The sequence below is a fragment of the Papio anubis genome, chromosome 6, assembly GCF_008728515.1.
Source record: "Papio anubis isolate 15944 chromosome 6, Panubis1.0, whole genome shotgun sequence".
NCBI lineage: Eukaryota > Metazoa > Chordata > Mammalia > Primates > Cercopithecidae > Papio > Papio anubis.
Genome location: NC_044981.1, coordinates 57,047,022 through 57,067,599, shown reverse-complemented (window position 1 = coordinate 57,067,599; position 20,578 = coordinate 57,047,022). Strand labels below are relative to the sequence as shown.

The window sequence follows — 20,578 nt, the reverse complement described above, 5'->3', positions numbered from 1 at the left end:
TCATAATGTAAATATAACATTTAAATATTAAAATCATGAATGAATTTTATTAAAATATAATTATCTTGTTCATTATAAATATTAATGTTTAATGCATTGGTATTTATTAAATATTTAATTGATTTTAAATTGGTTACTATTAACATTTAGATATTACATTTCTGATAACTTGAATTTGTTTTTGGAGCATGAATATTTGACTTACAGGAATTCCAAATCAGTTTCTGCATTTTAAAAATATTTCTTAATTTATCAGAATCACTATGATTGTTTCAGATGCGTCAGAATGGCTAATAATTCATTAAGGCTGCATTTTAAATACAGTGCCTACATTAGCTTGGCTAAGCAATGCTTCACGTAAGAAATAGCCTCTAAGTTCTCTCTGAGACTGATAGCTAAGAATGGACACCAATATTCTTCTCTCTGAGAAAAGAGCTATTTATTAAAATGTATTTAATGTATGAACTGAAGAGCTAATTATGCATCCATTCTTTAGTGGCGTTTTAGATGACAGCTGTGTGGAAGCAAGGAGGATACTATTAATACACTATCTTGAAATGAATGAAAGCAAAAAGAAATTTCGTGCCATATTCTAGGGCATTTGAGTGCCTCACTTCAAGTCAATTGTGGAACACAAATGTATTCATTTTGTGTTGAGGAGCTGGAATGATTATTTTCCCAGTGTGAAAATAAGCCCTGCATTGATTAATCTGTGAAAACAGCAAAGGAAAATGAAACTAACTGGCAGTTGTGCCAGCCATTTAATTCAAGAACAAAGACTGTCTGGTTTTAATAGTAAATAGAATATCAATTTTGGAAAATTGACTTGGAAATGGAAATGAGATTTCTTAATATTGGCAATAATTTATCATTCATTTAAAAATAATATATGCAAATAATTTATTTTTTCTGAGATGTATTAAAGTTATTACATAATAGGTTATGGGGAAAAATATCACTGTGCTTTACTTTTCATATAGATTTTTAAACTTTATTTGTAATTAAAAGGAAGAAGGCCTAGTGCAATAATGCTTCTAAAGTATTTTAAAATTCATTTGTGAAATTAATTTTAAAATTAGCTTTCCCTTTTTGCTATTTCAGTGGTTACCATTAGATTGATATCTAATCCAATTAGCCTTGGTAATAAATGCAGAGCATGTTGCCTAGGCAAGAAACAATGAAAAACAGCAGTGCACCACTATGTCACTGCTTGTATTGCTTATTTTAGGTTCAAAGTATTTACAGTTTCAATTTTGTTTTGAATAATGCACTCCTTAATCCAACAGTTTTAGGTGAGACAAAAACCTGCTTTTGAGTGTTTCAGAGATTATTAACCGTGATTACACATTTTAGGATCACCTGTTGAACTTTGAAAAAAATACCAACTTTCAGTTTCCACCCCAGACTGGATCTATCACAACCTTTGGAGATGAGAACTAGCCATCAGAATTATTTAAAAGCTTCATGGTGGGTGGTTCTACTGTAAGCTAAGGTTGAGAATAAGTTTTAGATAGCCACATGCATGGGGGCACATTAGAAGGATCCTATGATCTTAATTTGTAATATCCATTTTTTGATAACTGTCTTTATAATTTCTCTCACAGTAATAAGACCAAATTATACTTGAAGCCCTTTTCCCCCCCCCCATCAGTATCTGCTTCTCATGACTACTGAAAAGATGAATGGCCAAACTATGCCAGTCATTTGCATTCTTGAAAGTGATACCCAACTTATATGCAGGCTCCTTTTATAACACTGGGTATTTTGTAATCAAACATTGTGTTAGAGAACCTGATATTTTAAGTTCACTTTATGAAAACTGTAAATTTAAGCAGTAATAAACATAAGTAACTACCTTTTTGCACAATTGTGTGTTGAACAGTTAAATCTTAACCTTGACTTTTTAAAAAAATTTACCCAACAGATAGAGTCAACAAAAAATTACAGTCCACATGCATTTAACAACGCTCTTGTTGAGAAAATAAAACAAGCCATAGGAAAGGTGTTTTTATTTTTTTTTAATCACTTTCTTTTCTGCTGAGTTAATGGCACAATCATTTTGGCTAAGAGGGATGGGAGAGTTGAGTGACTTGTTGTCGAACTCTTGGGATGAACAGATCATGTACAAGAAAGTATATTCAAGATGATATAGATTTATATGTAGAATATAGGAAAAATGAATTGTTTATAAAACACAAAGTACAGAATACAAAATATAAACCTGGGGAAAAAATTTTGCCCACATGGAAGTATGTCAGCTAAGAAAAAAAATATATCCTGGGATATGCCACCTTAGAACATCTTTATAGAATTTCCAGAATTTGAGGAGATTTTTTATGTTTATTAAAAGAGAGCATGGATAAAAGAAAAAAAAGACTAAATACGTTGGTCTAAAATAAATGTGCTACACTTGATTTATCAAACATCATGATTTATTGAACGACGGCATATTTGCTAAATATTTTGGACTAGAATATTGTTAAATGCTCTGAACTAAAACGGAATAGGCATTTTAAAAACACCATCACCACCCCCAAGGAGTTTGAATTACAGGGATTCTTCCCAACATTGCAAATATGTATGTATCTATGTAATTCTGTGTATATACATGTATATATGACTACAATCGGTGTCTTCTTGTATTGAACAAATGTCTTAACCGTACTGGTACCTTACCAAACCTTTAGTTCAGTGGGTAACAAGATATGCCAGAAAATAAACGAACAAAGACAACTAAAATAGTTAGATCAGTCTCTCTGAAGCTTGCAATTGTCCAGGAAGATCCCAGGAGAAGCTCCCTCATGCTCAGGGGAGTGCAGCAGCCCGTAATAGATAACTCAAGGGGATTTTGGCATCCAGAAGTTCTGGCACAGATAGGTTCAATCATGGGCCAAGAGCTAAGATTTAGGCTTCTGGGAAGACTGAAGAGAGCAAGCAAAGAGACAAAGGGGATGCCCATAGATAGGCCAAACTTTGCAAACTAAGGGCACAGTTTTCTACAAAATTTCCACGAAATTCTACCTCATACATCACTCACAAGTTTGGGGGACTCCAGACTACTCTCACTTCTGACCGGCTGGCTACAAATTCAGGGGTTCCCACTGTCTTCTCAAGTTTAATAATTTTTCAGAATAACTCAAAGGACCAAGGAAAGTGCTATACTTACAATTATAGTTTTATCAGAGCAAAAGGGTACAAATCAAAACCAGTCAAAGAGAGAGACACATAAGGCAAGAGGAAAGTCTGAGAGGATCCCAAACATGAAGGTTCTGACAGCTGCTGGGCCACATTACCCTCCTGGCACGTCACTATGTAATAAAATATAAAAGTATTGCTAACCAGGGAAGCTCACAGGAGTCTCAGTGTCCAGACATTTTATTATGGTTTCATTGTATAGACATGATGGATTAAATCATATCAATATCCAGCCTTCTCCACTCCTCAGGTTGGGCTGCTATCACATAGGCCAAAGCCCCAACTCTCTAATATTATGGTTAGTCTTCCTGGCATGACCATTGCCATCTTGAATCATCTTCTTAGTATAAACTATAAGGTGTAGTTGAAGGGGCTCACCATGAATACTAAAGACCTCCAATCACTAGGGAAATTTTAGGATTTAGAGCTTACCTCCCTGTAACCAGGGACAAACACTATCTAAAATCTTTCACGAGTGGTGGGAGCCATTTAACAACCTGGAAAAGCAGGGAAAGGCACACTGTGGCATAAGCACAGGCACTTAGAGTAGGTCATGCAGAAATATTAACATTTGTAGAGCTGAAAACCTGATTTTTTCTAATTGCTGTAACTTTGGCTCATTTCTGTTCTTAGGTAGAGAAATGAAGAATGTAGGGGGAGTGAGACTATCAGGCAACTACAGATTTAATCTCTGTCTGTGAAGCTCTGTCACCAAGCCTACCTTCTTTACTGAGTTAAAGGGAGTACTGGAATTCTTTGAGAAGAGAATTATACCGTATTACTTTATATCACTACGTTTATTCTCCCTTCTATTATTCTTCATATTATGAACTCCTTATGTGCATTTCAAAAAGTCTCTAGCTGAATTCCAGTCTTTTGAATGATTCAGGATTTTATTTGATAATAATGAAAGTATGTTTTAGACTTTAGTCAGATAACCTTCTACATTGTGTCCAATTATCATTCTCCATTTTTTCTGTACCTTCCATTTTGAAAATCCTTTCTCTAGCTAGCTTCTTTGTCTCCTTTTTATTTAAATGAGTTCTTAACTCCATAGCAATAAAATAGGCACATACTTATTTAAAAATATTAAGAACCACTGGCCTGTATTATTCTACAGCTGCAGGATACTATACAGCAGAGCCAATAATAAAATGTTTAAATTTTAATGACATATATAATTTTCAATTATTAATGGATGATAATTAGAAATAAAATGGTACAGATTGAGTCAACTTTTTAAATACAATAATGTGTAGGATAGGGACTAGAACTGAATAGGCAATTTGAAAACACCACCACTACCACCAAGGAGTTGGAATTATGGGGATTCTTTCTAATATTGCAAATCACAGTGGCCTCGCCTGGGAAAACAGAAGCTGGTAAAAATTATGCATTACATGCAAAACTACCTGGAATATTGTTCTTGGTGCAACCTGAAGTTTGTCAGGAATTTTTTTAACCTTCCTTGAGTTCACAATTAGAATATAGCAGTAATTCAAACCAACTAAGCTTAGGCACAGAAGATAAAATTGTGAAACCAGTTTATAATATGGAAATTAGGTATATACATGAAGTAAATTGGAGATATTAAGCACAATAATATAAAAATGCAGAAAAGTTTAAAAAATGGTTTTAAGATTGTAGAAAGGAATCTTTCAACAAGAAAGAGGCAGAACAATAACGCAAATGCAGATCAGCTGTAAGACTCTGGGAACTACCATTCAAAAGTGAAGGAATCCATCTGAGGGAAACCTATGGGTCTGAAAGGAAGAGGCAAAATATTTAAATGTAACTAATTTGTTCAGTAAATAATTACTGAGTGCCTGCCATGTGCATGGTAAGATTTTAGGGTTGAGAATGGAGTTCATAGAAAGGCTAAGTCCTTTGTTACTCTGTAAATGGATTATCCCAAGTGATACATTTTTTCTAACAGAGGACATCTAATTAAAAATCTGAAAGAGTGATAAAAGCTGTAAATGCTTCCCAGAAGCTGATTGAATTTTCTGAGAGGATAAATGATGTGAACTCAAAGTTAGCAACCCTTCTTGTTGGAACATAATGCACCATGTTCATCTGTGAAAAGAGATGCTGGTCACCCATATTTCTCCCTCTTCTGTTACCCTCTGCATCTTAAAATAATAAACTATATAATTACAAATAGTGGGAATACACGTTGTAGAGTTGAAATGGTTGGGCCACTCAGTTCCAAATTTCCATTAATATTTTAAAATGCTCAGAGCAGTGCAAAGAACTCCGCATTCCACTTTGGATTTGCACCTTCACAAATTCAGTTGAAGCGACCCACATTCTTGCTAACAAAATTATAACTACAGTTTCATTCATTTGGCTAATTAATTGTTGTTGGAGTCAACACTAATTATTGTATAATTCAAGGAAAGTAAAATAAATTAAGTCTTGTTTTCTAGGGGGAAAAAAAGAGGAAAAGGAGAAAGCGTTGGTGGATAGATGGTGAGACAGTTAGAGACAAAAATTCTGTATCTTCCCAACAACTAAACTTTCTGAGCCATAGTTTCCTCATCTTTAAAAAAAGGTAGTGTCAACAGCTACCTTGTAGGAAAAGTGTGATATTTGCTAATAATATACACAAAATACCTAGCGCTGTGATAGGCCCTTCAAAGTTGTGATAATAGTGTTTTTTAAATATGATAGGTGTTTAAACATTAAGTAAATAAAATGGATGCTATCGTAATAGTGAGTTGCAACAATAGCAAAACATCTAAACTAACATATTCTTTGGGACTAAATAGCCTCAAAACAACCCATGAATATTGTATTTGAAAGGTGCTTTCAAATAGAATAATACTCCTTAGAAACATCAGAAACTTAGCTGAGATGAACAAACTGAGTGGCTCAAAGCCAGGGTGAATTTTAATCAACCATGTCATGATGCCATTATATGATTTGCAAAGCAAAAACACTAGCGGTTTGTAATGATAGAGACTAACTTAAGTTTCCTACTTTAGTTGTGATTTTTGCATATTGATTTACAGTGTACCAAAAATAAATAGCATGAACTTCCTTCTTTTTTGCTGTGGGTTTAACAAGCTTTTTTTAAGATTCTTTTCCATATTTCAGAGATACAGACAAATAACTATCTAAGACAGCAAAATAAGAGTATCATGACTGCACTCAGTAAGCTCCATGATCTCCTTTATCCTTTCTGAACTGATATCTAAAATTAATTTCCTCTTAGATGGTGTTTTAAAACTACTTCCTGAAACATAAACATTAAAAGTTTGCTTTCCAGATACTTAAATAATGCCAGCTTTTCCTGAATTGGCCCCTCCTTCCTATGCTTCATGTTTTTCCCAACTACCTCGGTATCTCTGGAACTATCAGAGAACGTAGTTTTGCAACTTTAAAAATCATCCAGATTTTTCTTTCCCACTGTGAATGCTCCCCAAGGTACCTGGTCCCACTGCAGAAATAAGGACACATTGACAAATGCATAGCACTTAATAGGCCTCATTTCGCACAGTATTTGAGATACAGAAACGTTTGAAGTCACAGTAATATTGAATGCACAAGAGTTACCTAGGTAATTTACACTCTTCTATCAAAGTCAAATGTTCCTCAATGATGTTGACTACCATGAAATAGGGATGGACTCTAGGCAATCTGTAAAACCTGATTCGCTGGGTAAAATAGCAGCCTAAGTTAATAAAAAACAGAACTTTTGAAAGAAATATTGACATATACTGTATACATGCAACATGACAACCTAATTGCTAACAATGCCTTTTTGAAAAGTTCTGTTTTACTTATTTTGCATAATTGGTCTGAAACCCCTTTTTTATTTAGTAGCATCATTCATTTATATACAGCTTACAAATATTCTTATTTGTTCTTATTCAGTGTCTACCACTGTAGACGATATTTCCTCTCATAGATCTTAGAGTCCAGTTTAGAAGCAAGGCCAGATAATACAAAATAATTAACACAGGAAAGTCTTTAAAGAAAGTGAATTATCTTAGATAAGTTCAACAGCACCCGTGTTCTTACTGAGTATATTTGCTCAGAAAATCCCTTCTTTGAGATGATTAAATGTTAGAGTTCAATACAAGTTCAGCTGAATGATGAAAGTTAGACCTCCTTTCCCTGTGCTTTCCCCAGCATTTTCTTAAAACATCAATTAAAATTGTGTTATAATCTATGAAATTTCATGTTAGTTTTTTCCTGTGTCTTTTACAGGCCCCTTCAACTGTCCTTATATGCAGGGCATAGTTTAGTAACTAGGATATCGGAGATCTTCAATAAATGAAAAATGTATTTAGTGATGCTTTATTATTCGTATAATAAATATAAATTTATCTCATATTTCTTATAATATATGATACTTTAAAGCCTGAATTGGAAGCCAAGAAAGGGTGGCAATTGGATCAAGTCACTTAACTTCTGTTTCTCATGTCTTGATTTGCTATTTTCATATTCACAGTTATGTAACCCATTCCATAATTTTAATTTGGCAGATAGTTATTTCGTACCTTTTTTGAGGAGAAATTTGTTATTAGATTAATTCATAGCCTAGCTGGTGCTTCTCATGTGACAGTGATCCTGATATTGACAGAATCTTACTTCTTTTATCATTTCCCTAAAGGATAAATAAATTTCATTGGATGCAGTGAGTTTTTTTTAAATTTTAATCATTATTTTATTTATTTATTTTACTATACTTTATGTTCTAGGGTCCATGTGCACAACGTGCAGGTTTGTTACTATCACAGTGAGTTTTTTAAATGACATCTTAGAACACGCCATGGGACTAGAAAAAAACAGGATTCTAAAATTCGTAGGAAGGCTTAAAATATTTAGAATCTTCTTGTCTACTAAGAGACCCAAGAGGACAGATGAATTCTAAGTTCATTGGTGGGTCTTTATAACTTCAGATTTCAGAGAAACTCCATCATGAGGAACCCAGTCATGATTTGTCTCTCCCTATGTTTGGGCCTCTTCCATGCTCAAAATTCCATGGGACTCAGGTTAGAATCCCTTCTATCTGTGGTACTGGCAGTAAAGAAATCCAGAGGCCTAAATATCGCTGGTGAACAATGAGGGCCTTGGCCGACCATATAAAGTTCAATGACGCACTATATGGTGGCACTGGAAAAACATTCTTTGGGACTCTCCAATCACAATCCAAAGAACGTATTTTCACTAAGAAAAACTGGCATGCATTATCATGTGGCAATTGTAAATCTGTAACTATATATAAACATTCTGATATTAGGAAAGATAAAGATGGACACAAATAAAAATAATACTTTTCCTGATCTCTCTTTGCTATTGTTACCAAGAACATGTAAACAATGGAAGCAAGGTCTGAATTAAGTGAAATAAGTCCTTAATTTCCTCTGCTAATGGTATGGAATCTTGGACAATTAGAAACTTACTTTCGCTTGGGTAGGAAATCACTTTGGCTGGCGATTTACTTTTCCAGTTACAAGTATCATGAACTAACAATAATTTCCATTTTCCTACCCTTGAGCAAGGAGGAAAGAGCATAGTATTAATTCACATAGAAGAACAGCATTATGAAAGAGCACATTTTTGTGCCATGAAATATGATGTTTTTCTACTTTTTTGTAACGGGATCCCACTACGATTACTTCGTTGAATTCAATAGTGAAATATTTTTGATACTTAGATAACTAACCCTTTTGAGTAAGAAGTCTGATTTTTAATTCTATAACAAATACATAAGATTTCTAATTAAAGAGTTTTAAAAATAAATGTTAAACTTCTTTAGCTCAACTGTTTCTGTTTTTTGAATTATCACTGGGACTTTCTGCATAGTTCCTTTCTTCATTCATGCACCCTTTCTTTCATGTAAACTTTTACTGCTTCAGTCCTAACTAGGCATTGCATTTCTCCCAGGCACTGGGGAAGCAACAGTGGATAGCGACAGTCCCTATTCTAATGTTGGCTAACATTTAAGACATGAATAGTTTTAGCTCATCAATTAACTGCCCTAGAGACTTAGAAAAAGTCAACTGAAGCCAAGTTGATGAGTAGTTATTAAACACTTATGTCCTCTGTAGCAAGTCCCTAGGTTTATGTCAATTTAAAATTCTGAAAAAATCTGGGAGTGTATGTGACAAGTGTTCTGTCACTCCGCTCATGATTGTTCAGCTATTTTTCAGGAACATTCAGAATCTAAAAAAGAACCTGGGACTTCTATTTCCTGGGAAAACTTGAAGCCTCTATTATCTCAGCTCTTAAATCCTGTAGAGTGAAACCCAGGGATTTCTAACACTCTAGAATAATTGGAGCAAAAGTAGTACATTCTTTTTGCTCCAATAATACCCCATAATAAATTGGTATCGCATAATAAATTGCGATACATTTTACCATCAGAAGACAAAAAAAATGATATAGCCTGGTTTATCTCATGAACATGGTGTAAATACTCGTTTTACATAAGGCTAAGTAGGTACTTTCAAGCTTGTACATGCTGGATGTGTTTTCCCTATGAGTACACCAAAAACAGTTTTATTTAGTTCCAATCAAGCAAATACATGGAATTGTTTTCATTTTTATGTTCATAAAGTCAAACGGTTTGGGGATAAATTCCTGCCTTCAAAAGATTACAACAGAAAGACCAATATCTGCATTTTCCTACCAAAAACAACATGGTCTAGAGCAGGAATCTGTAAAACTTTTCTGCAAAAGCCCAGAGTATAAGTATTTTAGGTTTTTCAAGCAGTATAATCTCTGTCACAATTACTCAACTTTTCCTTTGTGTCGTGAAAGCAGCAATAGACAATATGTAAATAAATAGCATGCCTGTGTTCCAGTAAAACTATTTACAAAACAATAAGCTGGCCAAATTTGGTTCACAGGCCAGAGTATGCCACCCTCTGATCCAGGTAAACCTATATTTTGAGCAACGGCAACATTTGTTGTATTCATTTCGTTTCTTACTCCTATTTTTATCCCATCACATACTGAAGTAAAATAATAGTAAAAGAGATTTTTAAAAATTTATTATCAGGTATCTGTTGTAATAATAATTCCCTGGTGAGAATATTCTCAAAAAACTAATATTTGTCCACTTAAGTGCCATTTTTCCCAACGATGATAAACTTTTGATCATTTTTCTACATAGTAGATTGTTTTCATTTGCTCTATATCATAATGAGTACAATTGAAATTTTGTATGCTTTTCTGGTAGTCTTTCTCAACTAATTCTTATGATCAGATGAACTATCTAGGGGCAAATGCCCTACCTTAGTTGACCTCAATCTGCAATTATTTCCCAGTTAATATTTCCATTATTTTATATATCAGTTATCAATATCTATGTGTCTCTAGTAACCTTCTTCCCTTTGTCCATACCTCCTTTTACACACCCATGCATGAACTATGCTCTTGAGGAACTGAATTCTGATTGAGAGACCAAAATAACCTAGTGGCTGGAATCATATAAAATGTTACCATAAAGCCAACATTGAGTTCTTTTAAAGAATAATTGCATTTCTTTTCTGGGGACACAGATTTTTACAATAGCTATTTTCCACAGTACTCAAAAGCTTGGTTGCTTCTTTCTTGCTCTTTTGGAATAATAGATTTCTATTACTCTCAATGTTTTGGAACCTAGCCAAAATTAGCAGGTAAATGGAGTTTTCTTGGTGTACTAATACTTTTTTATTTACTGAATTGTTTACTTGGAAAAAGTGATATCTTTGTGTTTTGTTTTGTTTACTGATTTTGCTGCTTAAGTTTTTTTTCTACTCTGTCTTCTGCTTATGTCTCACTTTCTCTCTACAATTTAGCCCAATGGATCTCAACCCTGGACTATGTAACTATCATCTGGGGAGTATCTGAATACCAAACCCTAGGTCCCAGCCCATAGATTTTTCTATTTTTTTTTTTTTTTTTTTTGAGACTGAGTCTGGCTCTATCGCCCAGGCTGGAGTGCGATGGCCGGATCTCAGCTCACTGCAAGCTCCGCCTCCCGGGTTCACGCCATTCTCCTGCCTCAGCCTCCCGAGTAGCTGGGACCACAGGCGCCCGCCACTTCGCCCGGCTAGTTTTTTGTATTTTTTAGTAGAGACGGGGTTTCACCATGTTAGCCAGGATGGTCTCGATCTCCTGACCTCGTGATCCGCCCGTCTCGGCCTCCCAAAGTGCTGGGATTACAGGCTTGAGCCACCGCGCCCGGCCTGATTTTTCTAATCAGTAGATTTAGGGGACAGAGAACAGGCATTAGTTATCTTTTATTGTGATTGTTTAATATTTCCAGGTGATTCTCAAGTTATTCAAGGGCTAAGGACTACTGGTTTACTATATCCGATTTATTTATTTATTTTTAAGAATTCTGTGTAAAAAGATTTTGTGGGCAGGGGTTTACACTGATACTCCTCCTTCTATTTTGTGGCATTTAAATCTAACACATATTAAATACATGGTACACATTTATATACACATTTTTGATAGTCTTACGATGTGGAAAAAATAGGCTTTAGCTCAGTGTTGAGATCTTTTGTTTTCTTTTTCTCGGTCAACTATTGTGCCTTACATGACTATTTTTTAGTAACTGTGAAGTCATGTGTGTGTTACCGTCTTTCTCTTTTTCACAGCACCAGAAGAATGGGCCACAACCCGCTCTAGCTTGAAGGCACCACCACCGAGGTCAGCAAGAGGGGGATACAGGGAACACCCCTATGGTAGATATTGAAGGTCCTTCCCACCTGTGACCTCACCTTAAAGACAATTCATAGCCTGTGGTCTCCACATAAACAGCAACAAGACAAGTAATAGTCCTTTTTTTTTGTTTGTTGTTTTCTATTCTAGGGATAACTGCTCATGATTACTCCCATATATTTCTTGTATTTCCCTCTATACTGTTGGTGTGACATTGACACTAGTATTATTTTACAAAACAGACTGAAAAAGACATTGGCAAGCATAGTCTATAAACCTCTCAGTAGGATGATATTCTCTTGGTTGTTTTTCATTGTTGTGTGTAATCTTTTTTTTTTTTCCTTTTTTTTTTTTTTTTTTTTTTTTGAGAAAAAGCATGAACCTGTTAACAGATTTTGAGTCTCAACCAACTAGCAGAAACTTTGTTTAGGGTTGCTAAAAGACTGTAATATGATTTTTGAACTAGCTGATAATAAAGTTGTAGATAAGATGTTTTAACCTGTCTTTTAATATCTGTTAGTTAGACAAAGATGTTCGATATTAAGTTTGTAAATTTAATTTTAAATGCTGTTTTAATGGGGTTGAAAACAAGCAGCTACTGTATGTATGTAGCTAACTGAATTTGTTCAGTGTTTTAACCTGTATTTGTTAAAAAAAGAAAAAAAACACACACACATAAAGTTCCATGTGTAAGCTTCTCTAAATAGGAAACCACAATTTGTCAAATATGTTTGCCATAATTTGTCAATAAAGCTGAAAACTTTTGTAAAAACTAAATTTGGAATTACTTGTTTTCTAGCTTTAAATGCCTGCTTTATTTCTTCTTCAAGAGATGCCTAAACTGTTTTCTATTTAAAAATTACAAAAATGAACCCAAGCCTGTTTTAAGATATTTGTGTAATACTTAAAAATGTATTAATAACTTATGGTTGTTAAATAATTTAAAAGTTAACAAACTAAACTGTTACATGAATCATGGTTAGTAAACACTAATGTATAACATGTTAATGGAAAAAAATGGATTTAGAATAATAAATGGATTTTAAACTATCCTCTAAGCTTTATCTTGCTAAACACAAATTCTGATTGACTTGTTTGCATTAGCATGTCTCTCGTGAGAAAGAGTAATGGAGTATAAAGAGGTAAGATTACCACTTACCACTGTCTAAATGCCTAGTTCTTCAACCTTTGAGTTTCCCCGCACATTAAATATCCCATCCAACATGTAAGCATTGCGTAGATTCACTTTATTGTTTTCACTCAAAGGAGTGCGTGGACTTCATTTGCGTAGTTTATAACAATTTGTTTTGACAAACAAATCATCAGTGTCACTGGCCAGTTGTTGCTATTCAACCTCAAAAACTTTATTTGTAATTTTCAGTGCTAAATATCACCGCCCTTGAAGGCAGTTTAGAGGGCTGATATTTCTTTTGAGACTATCAGACTTGATGGCTGATGATTATTAAGGAAATATGTCGCAGGACTCAAAGGATGACTAAACGTTAAACAGGTAACACTAATAGTAACTCTGTAATTTTGCCTATGCAACAGTAATGTTAAATATTCTCAGTTATTAAGTTCCTGATAGTTAAAAAAGTAAACCTACAAAAATATAACAAATAGGTCTATAGGCTATTAAAAAAACTAATTAACATTAACTAGAGGCACCAAAATTATTTGAAATTATATAACCCTCAAGGCAATAAACAGAACTAAAATTAACAATAATAGTAATGCAACTCTTGCTAACTTCAAACGTAAGCTAAATTTTGATGGAAAAAAAGAAAGTGAAAGACTTGATGGTAGGGATGAATGCCAAAACTGTTAATCTTTTAAATACAGTTTTTTTGTTTATGGTGGCTTTTTGTCGATGTGATTGGTTTACTTTTTTGCTGCTAACCAGCTTAGGCATATTGCTGTTCAGTTTTTGCAGCTGGAGTTGCATGCTAATAGTATTATGAAGTGTGTGTCTGTCATCAATTAAAATTGTAAATATTTGCCTTTTACAAAGTGCTGTTGAGTTATATTTAATTTTCGTTTTCTATTCCTTCTCATTATTTCAGGTACCCACAAGGAAAGAACACATAATTGAATAATGGATGTGATTTGCTAAGAAGGATGGAGGTAAGCTTATTTTTTATCTTCTTTGAAATAGATAATCTCATCAGCATGAACACATAATAAAGCGTGAAGCTATAGTGGTGAGCTAAAACACCTAATGCCACTTGTTGAACTACTGAAAAGGCTTAGGTAGGTTGTTGTCAAGAAATTGATGTATTTTTATCCTTTTTGAAATAACGTGGTATGACTTAATATTTACCTGGCAAGACTTTGTGAATATAATCAGAAGTTTGTCAAGTGAATTGTGAATTAGTAGTTAAACTTCAGCCTTTTTCTTTGCTATAAACTACTATATTCTACCTCTCCTTAGTTGTACAAAGAAAGAGTACTAAAACTTGGTTATAGGAGATGGAACTCACAATCATTGGCTAAAATAAAGGGAAGGGACAGGGTGGTCCGTGACCAACTCCTTACCTACCCCTTGTCATAAGAGTAAAATAAAATAACTAAACATTACCATTATTTCCCCCAGTTATCCCATTAGACTTATCAGTAAGCTTTTCCAGCATTCTATTTTATTTAGCAGATAGTCACTGAGCAAAATTGCTATTTGAAATTGAGACTTGGTTTCTGTACACAAGGAGTTGAAAACTTTAGCCAATAAACTTCAGACTGAAAAGAGTGCCGGGACAGTTATGAAATCCACAGGCTGAGGTGATGCTCAAAGAACTGAAATGACTTGGTGTGATGTTTAAAGCAGGGTTTTAAACTCCAAGTTTTAATCTTCTGTGTCTAGTCCTGTTTTTACTACATAAATATGCATAATATATGTTAACTTTAGTGATCAGCTGAGGGGAGCTATGAGAGAGCCTGGAGATTCCTTATGATGTGGGGAAAGGGGGCAGTGACAGAGACTGAGGGAGATACGAGGTAGAATGGAAGGAAAGGAGTAGCTCATTCACTGTGAGGAAGGCAGCACCTCCTGGTGAGGGGAATATGCTGTCTCAGTTTGTGCAGCTGGAAAAATTCAATGTGTTTGAGAGGAAAGCAGAGGCTCAATGGGCCCTGAGGGGCAGACTTATGAAAGTACACAGAGAAAAGGCAAAGCCTGAAAACACTACTGGTTCAGGTGAGGTCCCAGTTGTCACTAAGTGCTGTGCTGAATTGTTCAAATTTTATAAGGAAAAGGAAGAAGAAGCTATTACAGGTTTGAAGTAAAGAATGAGTGCTGTTCCTAAGAAAACTGCCCCAATAAGACAAGATAAATCTCACATTTAGTCAATTTTATCATTACTAACTGCCTCTTCGAGATAGCTTTTCTAAAATTCAAACTCTTAAAACAATTATTTAATACTATATTGCTTCAACTAAAGTTCTTTTCTCTGCAAGATTGAATTCTGAGTTAAATTCTGAAATTTTATTTATCAGTACCATTTCATATATATTGGAGTATTAAAAATTGTCACTATTTTTGTAAAGCAAGAGGAAAAAGAATCTCTCATCCAGACACCTTGTTCACTATTCTTTTATCCATTTCAAACATTGGGCTTGATCTGATAAAGCAATGAAAGAACAACCAGCCATAGGTTGTTATTCTTTTGATGTATTAATCAATATGACTTTTTATTCACTATAATTATTTGATTGTTGTTGTGGTCTTATAAACCTATGACTCTCACCATTCAGACTAGATCTTTATATACATTAACTCAGGGCAGGGTTATCACAGCAGAAACATTAGTGTTGAACAAGAAAAGAGAACATTATTTTTAAGTACAAAAACAATGATTTGCAAGAAAGGGAATTTTTATTTTCAGATACCTTCATTTTGAGTAGCATAAGCCTGATTGACTTTGAACATAAAGTTTATGCATTGAACAGTAGATATAAAAGACTTCTATATACCTACCTACATATATCTACAAGGTAAAGATTGTACAGGCTGAGAAGAGAGCTCAAGAGGCAGCAATATCTAAAATATTAGTATGGCCTTTAATATGGCAATACTAATGGCCATATACACTGTGTCCCTTATCCAATAAAAGCCTCAGATGGATTTGGAACACAGAGAGGATCTCTGACTAAAGAGGAGTCTGGGAGGCAGCAAGCCTCGCAGAGTTGTCCACACCAGTGCGTGTCAGGTGCAATCCAGTGGAAGTATCTGTAGGGTGTATTCACTGGCAAGAGTGAAGCAAGTATGGTAGAGAAAGCTGCACATACAATTGCTTTCACAGGAAGGCAGGGAAGATGCAGTAGCTTCAACATAGACCAGTGCTGGCCAGGATGCAGATGTCATCAGTGGACACAATAACATGGAAAGGCGAGAAGATCAGCTGCTCCCTGACACCAATGCCTCCAGAACTTAAATCCAAGCCAGGAAAAAGAGAAGGGGAAAAATAAATCCCTGAGTTGACAGAGGAACTTCTGATCAAAATTAATCTGAATTGGCTGGGATGATTTTTCTCCACTCGGCAGAATGGAGACTTAAGTTTGATATCAAGTTGAAGTTTAGAAAAATGTAATTATATATAGCAGAGACATTTATTGGCAAGTCATAACTTGCCTGACTCTTAAAATAATCATAAATGAATATGCTAGGTTTCTCCTTTTAGTGGCAACTTTCATTTGAACGAAAACCATTCAGCAAGTGGTCCTAACTGGCAAACTTATGCACAGAGGATGCTTTCTCTTATCAGTATCAGAAAACAATGCTGGTCTCATGTGGGCTCATGGCATCATGTCTGCTCTCATGATCTTCAATGTGGTGGCTCCCAAAGTTGGCAAACATCATGTCTGACATCCACCTCATGCAAGTGATACAAACTTGCATGGCATTTTAAGGTTTTTTGATAGTAGTACAGCCTAAGCATATTTTAAAGTTATCTGTATGCATGGTCTATGTATTTTTTCAGATAATGCTCTAACTCTTGGTACACTGATGATTCCATTACAACTGGAAACCTCATTGAAAAATCAGATTAACTAGACAAATCAGATTAGCTAAAAACTAGACAATCAGACTAAACAAAGTATTTTAGTAATAATAAAATTAAGAATAAATTCTTTGTGCCTACTAATATTTGTGCAACAAAATGTATCACTGAACTCACATATGATTAAATTAGAATCAATTTGATGTCATTTAGGAAACTGAATAGTGCCCTGAGGTCTTATAGTGCCCTGAGGTCGCTGGGGCACTAGATGCCCTAGTGTAATATTTAGATAATTTTCACTTTTAATATACAGTATTAATGGAAGTGACCATTTAGCTTAATAACAATTGAAGCACCAATAGTTTTTAAATAAAGTTGTCACAAAATGATGTATGAAAGGTTATCAAGAATTCTTTGAAAGTAATTTTTTTTTAAAACTATGTTATTAAAAGATTACTCTTGTTCTTTTAGGTCTTTACATGAAAATATATAGACTAGTATTTTAAAAGCTACAAATACCTTTTAAAAATGTAACTTTTAAAGGTTGATTAATGGATACAAATATATAGTGAGTAGAAATAAGACCTAGTGTTTGATAGATCAGTAGGGTGACCGTGGTTCATAATAATCTATCATACATTTCAAAATAGCTGAAAGAGATTAATTCAAATGTTTCTTGCATAAAGACAAATATTTAAGGTGGTGGACATCCCAATTACACTGATTTGATCTTTACAAATTATGCGAACGTATTAGATTATCACCTGTACACCAAAAATATGTACTCTATTACATAACAGTAAATAAAATTTTAAAATGTTACTCCTTATATCATTCGCTCTATATTTTCATTCACATAATACAGAAGTTTGTAGGGTTGTTTTGTCTTGTTTTGTTTTGTTTCTAAAGCGAATAGAGAACAATGATTAGTAATCTGAGCTCATTGAGTATCAAATATTAAGTTTCAGTATCAAAAGACCTATTGCTAAAAAAATGTTTAACTTTTACTGCAAAAAAAATCATGTAGTAAGTAAATGATTGAAAATATTGAATTGTATGGTAATTGTTAAAGTTGACTACATGATTTATGATTGATATAAGGGTATATAGCATTAATAACAATAATGATAGTGGAATCTTCTGGTTTTGGGGCATATATGCTGGGCAAGTTACTAGAATTTACATATAAAAACTTACATGAAGCATCTGTAATTCTTTGAACAAGCATGCAAATGAAGTATAATTAAACTCATTTTACAGAAGAGGAAATAGTGTCACACTGCTAATATGTATAGCAAAGCCAATATTTAAAACACAGTTTGATAACCCACACATTTTCCAAAATACTATAGAGTTTCCTAACTCTGAATAAATTTGATCGAAAAGAGGATACAGAATTCCAGGTAGCCTTAACATAATTTCTGTTCTGTAGCAATATGATGAATATTGATGTAAAAAATGATATGCCAAAACATCTTAAATTGAAGTCAGTCATTTTACTTTGATCTTTCCGCATTTATCATTCTGATTTCATTATAGAAAAACATAGATGAAAGTATTCCACACTTGCCACAAAGCATGACTACAGTCATTGGTAGAACAAATGAATTCATTTATAATCTAAATTCCATTTTGACATTTAAGAAAACCACTCACATGATTAAATAAGCATGAAAGCAATTTCAAGCTTTTATTCGTCAATCTATAGATCAAAACTCTGCTTTAAAGAATAAGGGTCAATTTCAAACTAGAAATATCTTTGTATAAGCCATGCAGTCATGTGTTAAGAACCTAAGTGAAGATACCATTCAGTGTTAAATATTTTTAAAAGGCATTTCCTGTTGTCAATATAATGTGTAACATTTGGCTTGACATTCTAGTTTCCAATTAAATATCTGAGTTAACAAGAAAATAGCTGTTTTTGGTGACAGGCACCAGTTTTCCAAATCCATCATTAAAATTAGTTTCTTAGTCTTTTTATGTAGAATAAATTAATTGTTATTCAAAAGAATATTTACAGTGTACATTGGAAAAAGTAACTCTACTTGATATATTGTTTTACATCTCAGTCTCTTACACTTTATTATGAGAGGAATTGAGAAAACAGGAGAGAAAGTTGTCTGATTTATATACTACTGGTTGCCCTAACAACAGCTGGCTTATCTTTCTTTATACCCACACACACAAAAAATACACAGTGAACCAACTTAAAAATTGGCAACCAGTTAATGAACACTAATCTTAAGTTCCTGTTACACCATGCTTCATACTTCACTGTGGGGTATAGTGAAGGATCTATTTCCAGGAGAAAATTGGAGATGCTTGATCTCACAGATTTTCTATCATCTTGATGCCTCTCAGGATGACATATCAGTAGGAAAATGTTCCCTCTCCTCTGTCTCATTGTCCACTCTCACAATGGTAAACCATATTTCCTATCCTCTAAATTCACAGCCTACCTTTTTAGACATGAAGACATTTGTCAACTACTCTAATGTCATCATGCTCCTAGCTTCTCAGTGTCTTGTGTCATTTTCCCAATAGAATACAGGAAAATGAGAAGACAGAGAGAAAGGCAATTGACAGCTATGTGGGAGAGTGCAATGTCCAATCTATTCAACAGAGCTCCTACAATGAGAAATGTTTATTGAGTTAATTATGAAACCAATACATGTCCATTGTAAGGCAGAAATATTAAAAGGGAAAGAGAAACATATTTAATGAAAATGGAAAAATAACATTAATATGTAATCTCTGTTCATAAAATTTTGATTTCTTATCTATAAAGTACAAGAGGATGAATTAGATGAGCAAACATCTCTGATTTGTCCAACTTCTGTAATTTTTTCAAAGTATAAACTTTAAAATTAGAAATGAACACTTATTTATGGAATTTACAAAGATCATTAAATAAAGTTTGTGACTGGAATGAAGGCAGTTTTAAATGTCTTTAAACAGGGAAAATTATAATTATATGTTGCTTAAAGATATTCTTTAAAGTGAAATTAATGTTGAATTTTTAAACTCTGTTTTTAACTTTCCTGTTAAGGGTTTATAAGTATAAATTAATTTATTGACCAATAAATAATTATTTAGAATTTATTTAGATATGCTGCTTTATGCTTTCTTGTAAGGCAAATAATTTGTAAAATAAGTAATATCACATTTCATCAGAGAAATTTCTCTGGAATCCTTTTATCACTGATAACCTTTAATGAAGCACAAATTCGCATAACTTTTTAAAGATCTTTTTTTGTTTCTAGTGAGTAATTCAGGTACAAATAATGATTGTCTTAGAATTTGACAGAATTGATAGGAAATTAGTATTTTTGGAGGGTTTTTTTTTTTACTTTTTTTTTTTTACTTTTTTTTTTTTACATTGTCATCTAGTAATCCATTCTCAAGGTAAACAAAAATAGTATATAATGTAAATATATAATTAAAAATAAAAAATGTATGATCGTACTCCTCAGAGATAGCTGTTAATAGACTGGTTTATAGTTCTTTTCTATTTCTTTGTCTTCCTTTCTCTCATTTCCTCCTCCATTCTTCAGCTGTTTGTTATTTATTTATTTGAAGTGGGACTCTGGTGTGTAAATATACGCAATTTTAATTTTCAGAAGTGAGCTGAATTTTGTTTCTTAGTGGAAAATAAGCTAATACCCATTTCCAATAGGTTGATTTGTGTGGGGGGGGGGGATAGTGATTAAAGTTGTATCATG

The 20,578-nt window shown here is 33.7% G+C and overlaps 1 protein-coding gene across 12 annotated transcripts in view; it reads left to right on the top strand.

Moving 5' to 3' along the window:
* The window catches only part of KHDRBS2 (KH RNA binding domain containing, signal transduction associated 2), a 631,237-nt gene that overhangs the window by 573,184 nt on the left and 37,475 nt on the right, over nucleotides 1-20,578 (top strand). For 10 of the 12 annotated variants that reach the window (XM_017957975.3, XM_017957970.3, XM_021937396.2 and 7 more), the window contains 2 exons: nucleotides 11,799-11,972; nucleotides 13,926-13,986. In XM_017957975.3, the coding sequence (XP_017813464.2) occupies nucleotides 11,799-11,829 (31 nt within the window). In that variant the 3' untranslated portion in view covers nucleotides 11,830-11,972; nucleotides 13,926-13,986. Of the gene's footprint in view, nucleotides 1-11,798; nucleotides 13,373-13,925; nucleotides 13,987-20,578 lie in introns of all 12 variants that reach the window. The other 2 variants (XM_017957976.3, XM_017957969.3) reach the window with 1 other exon arrangement.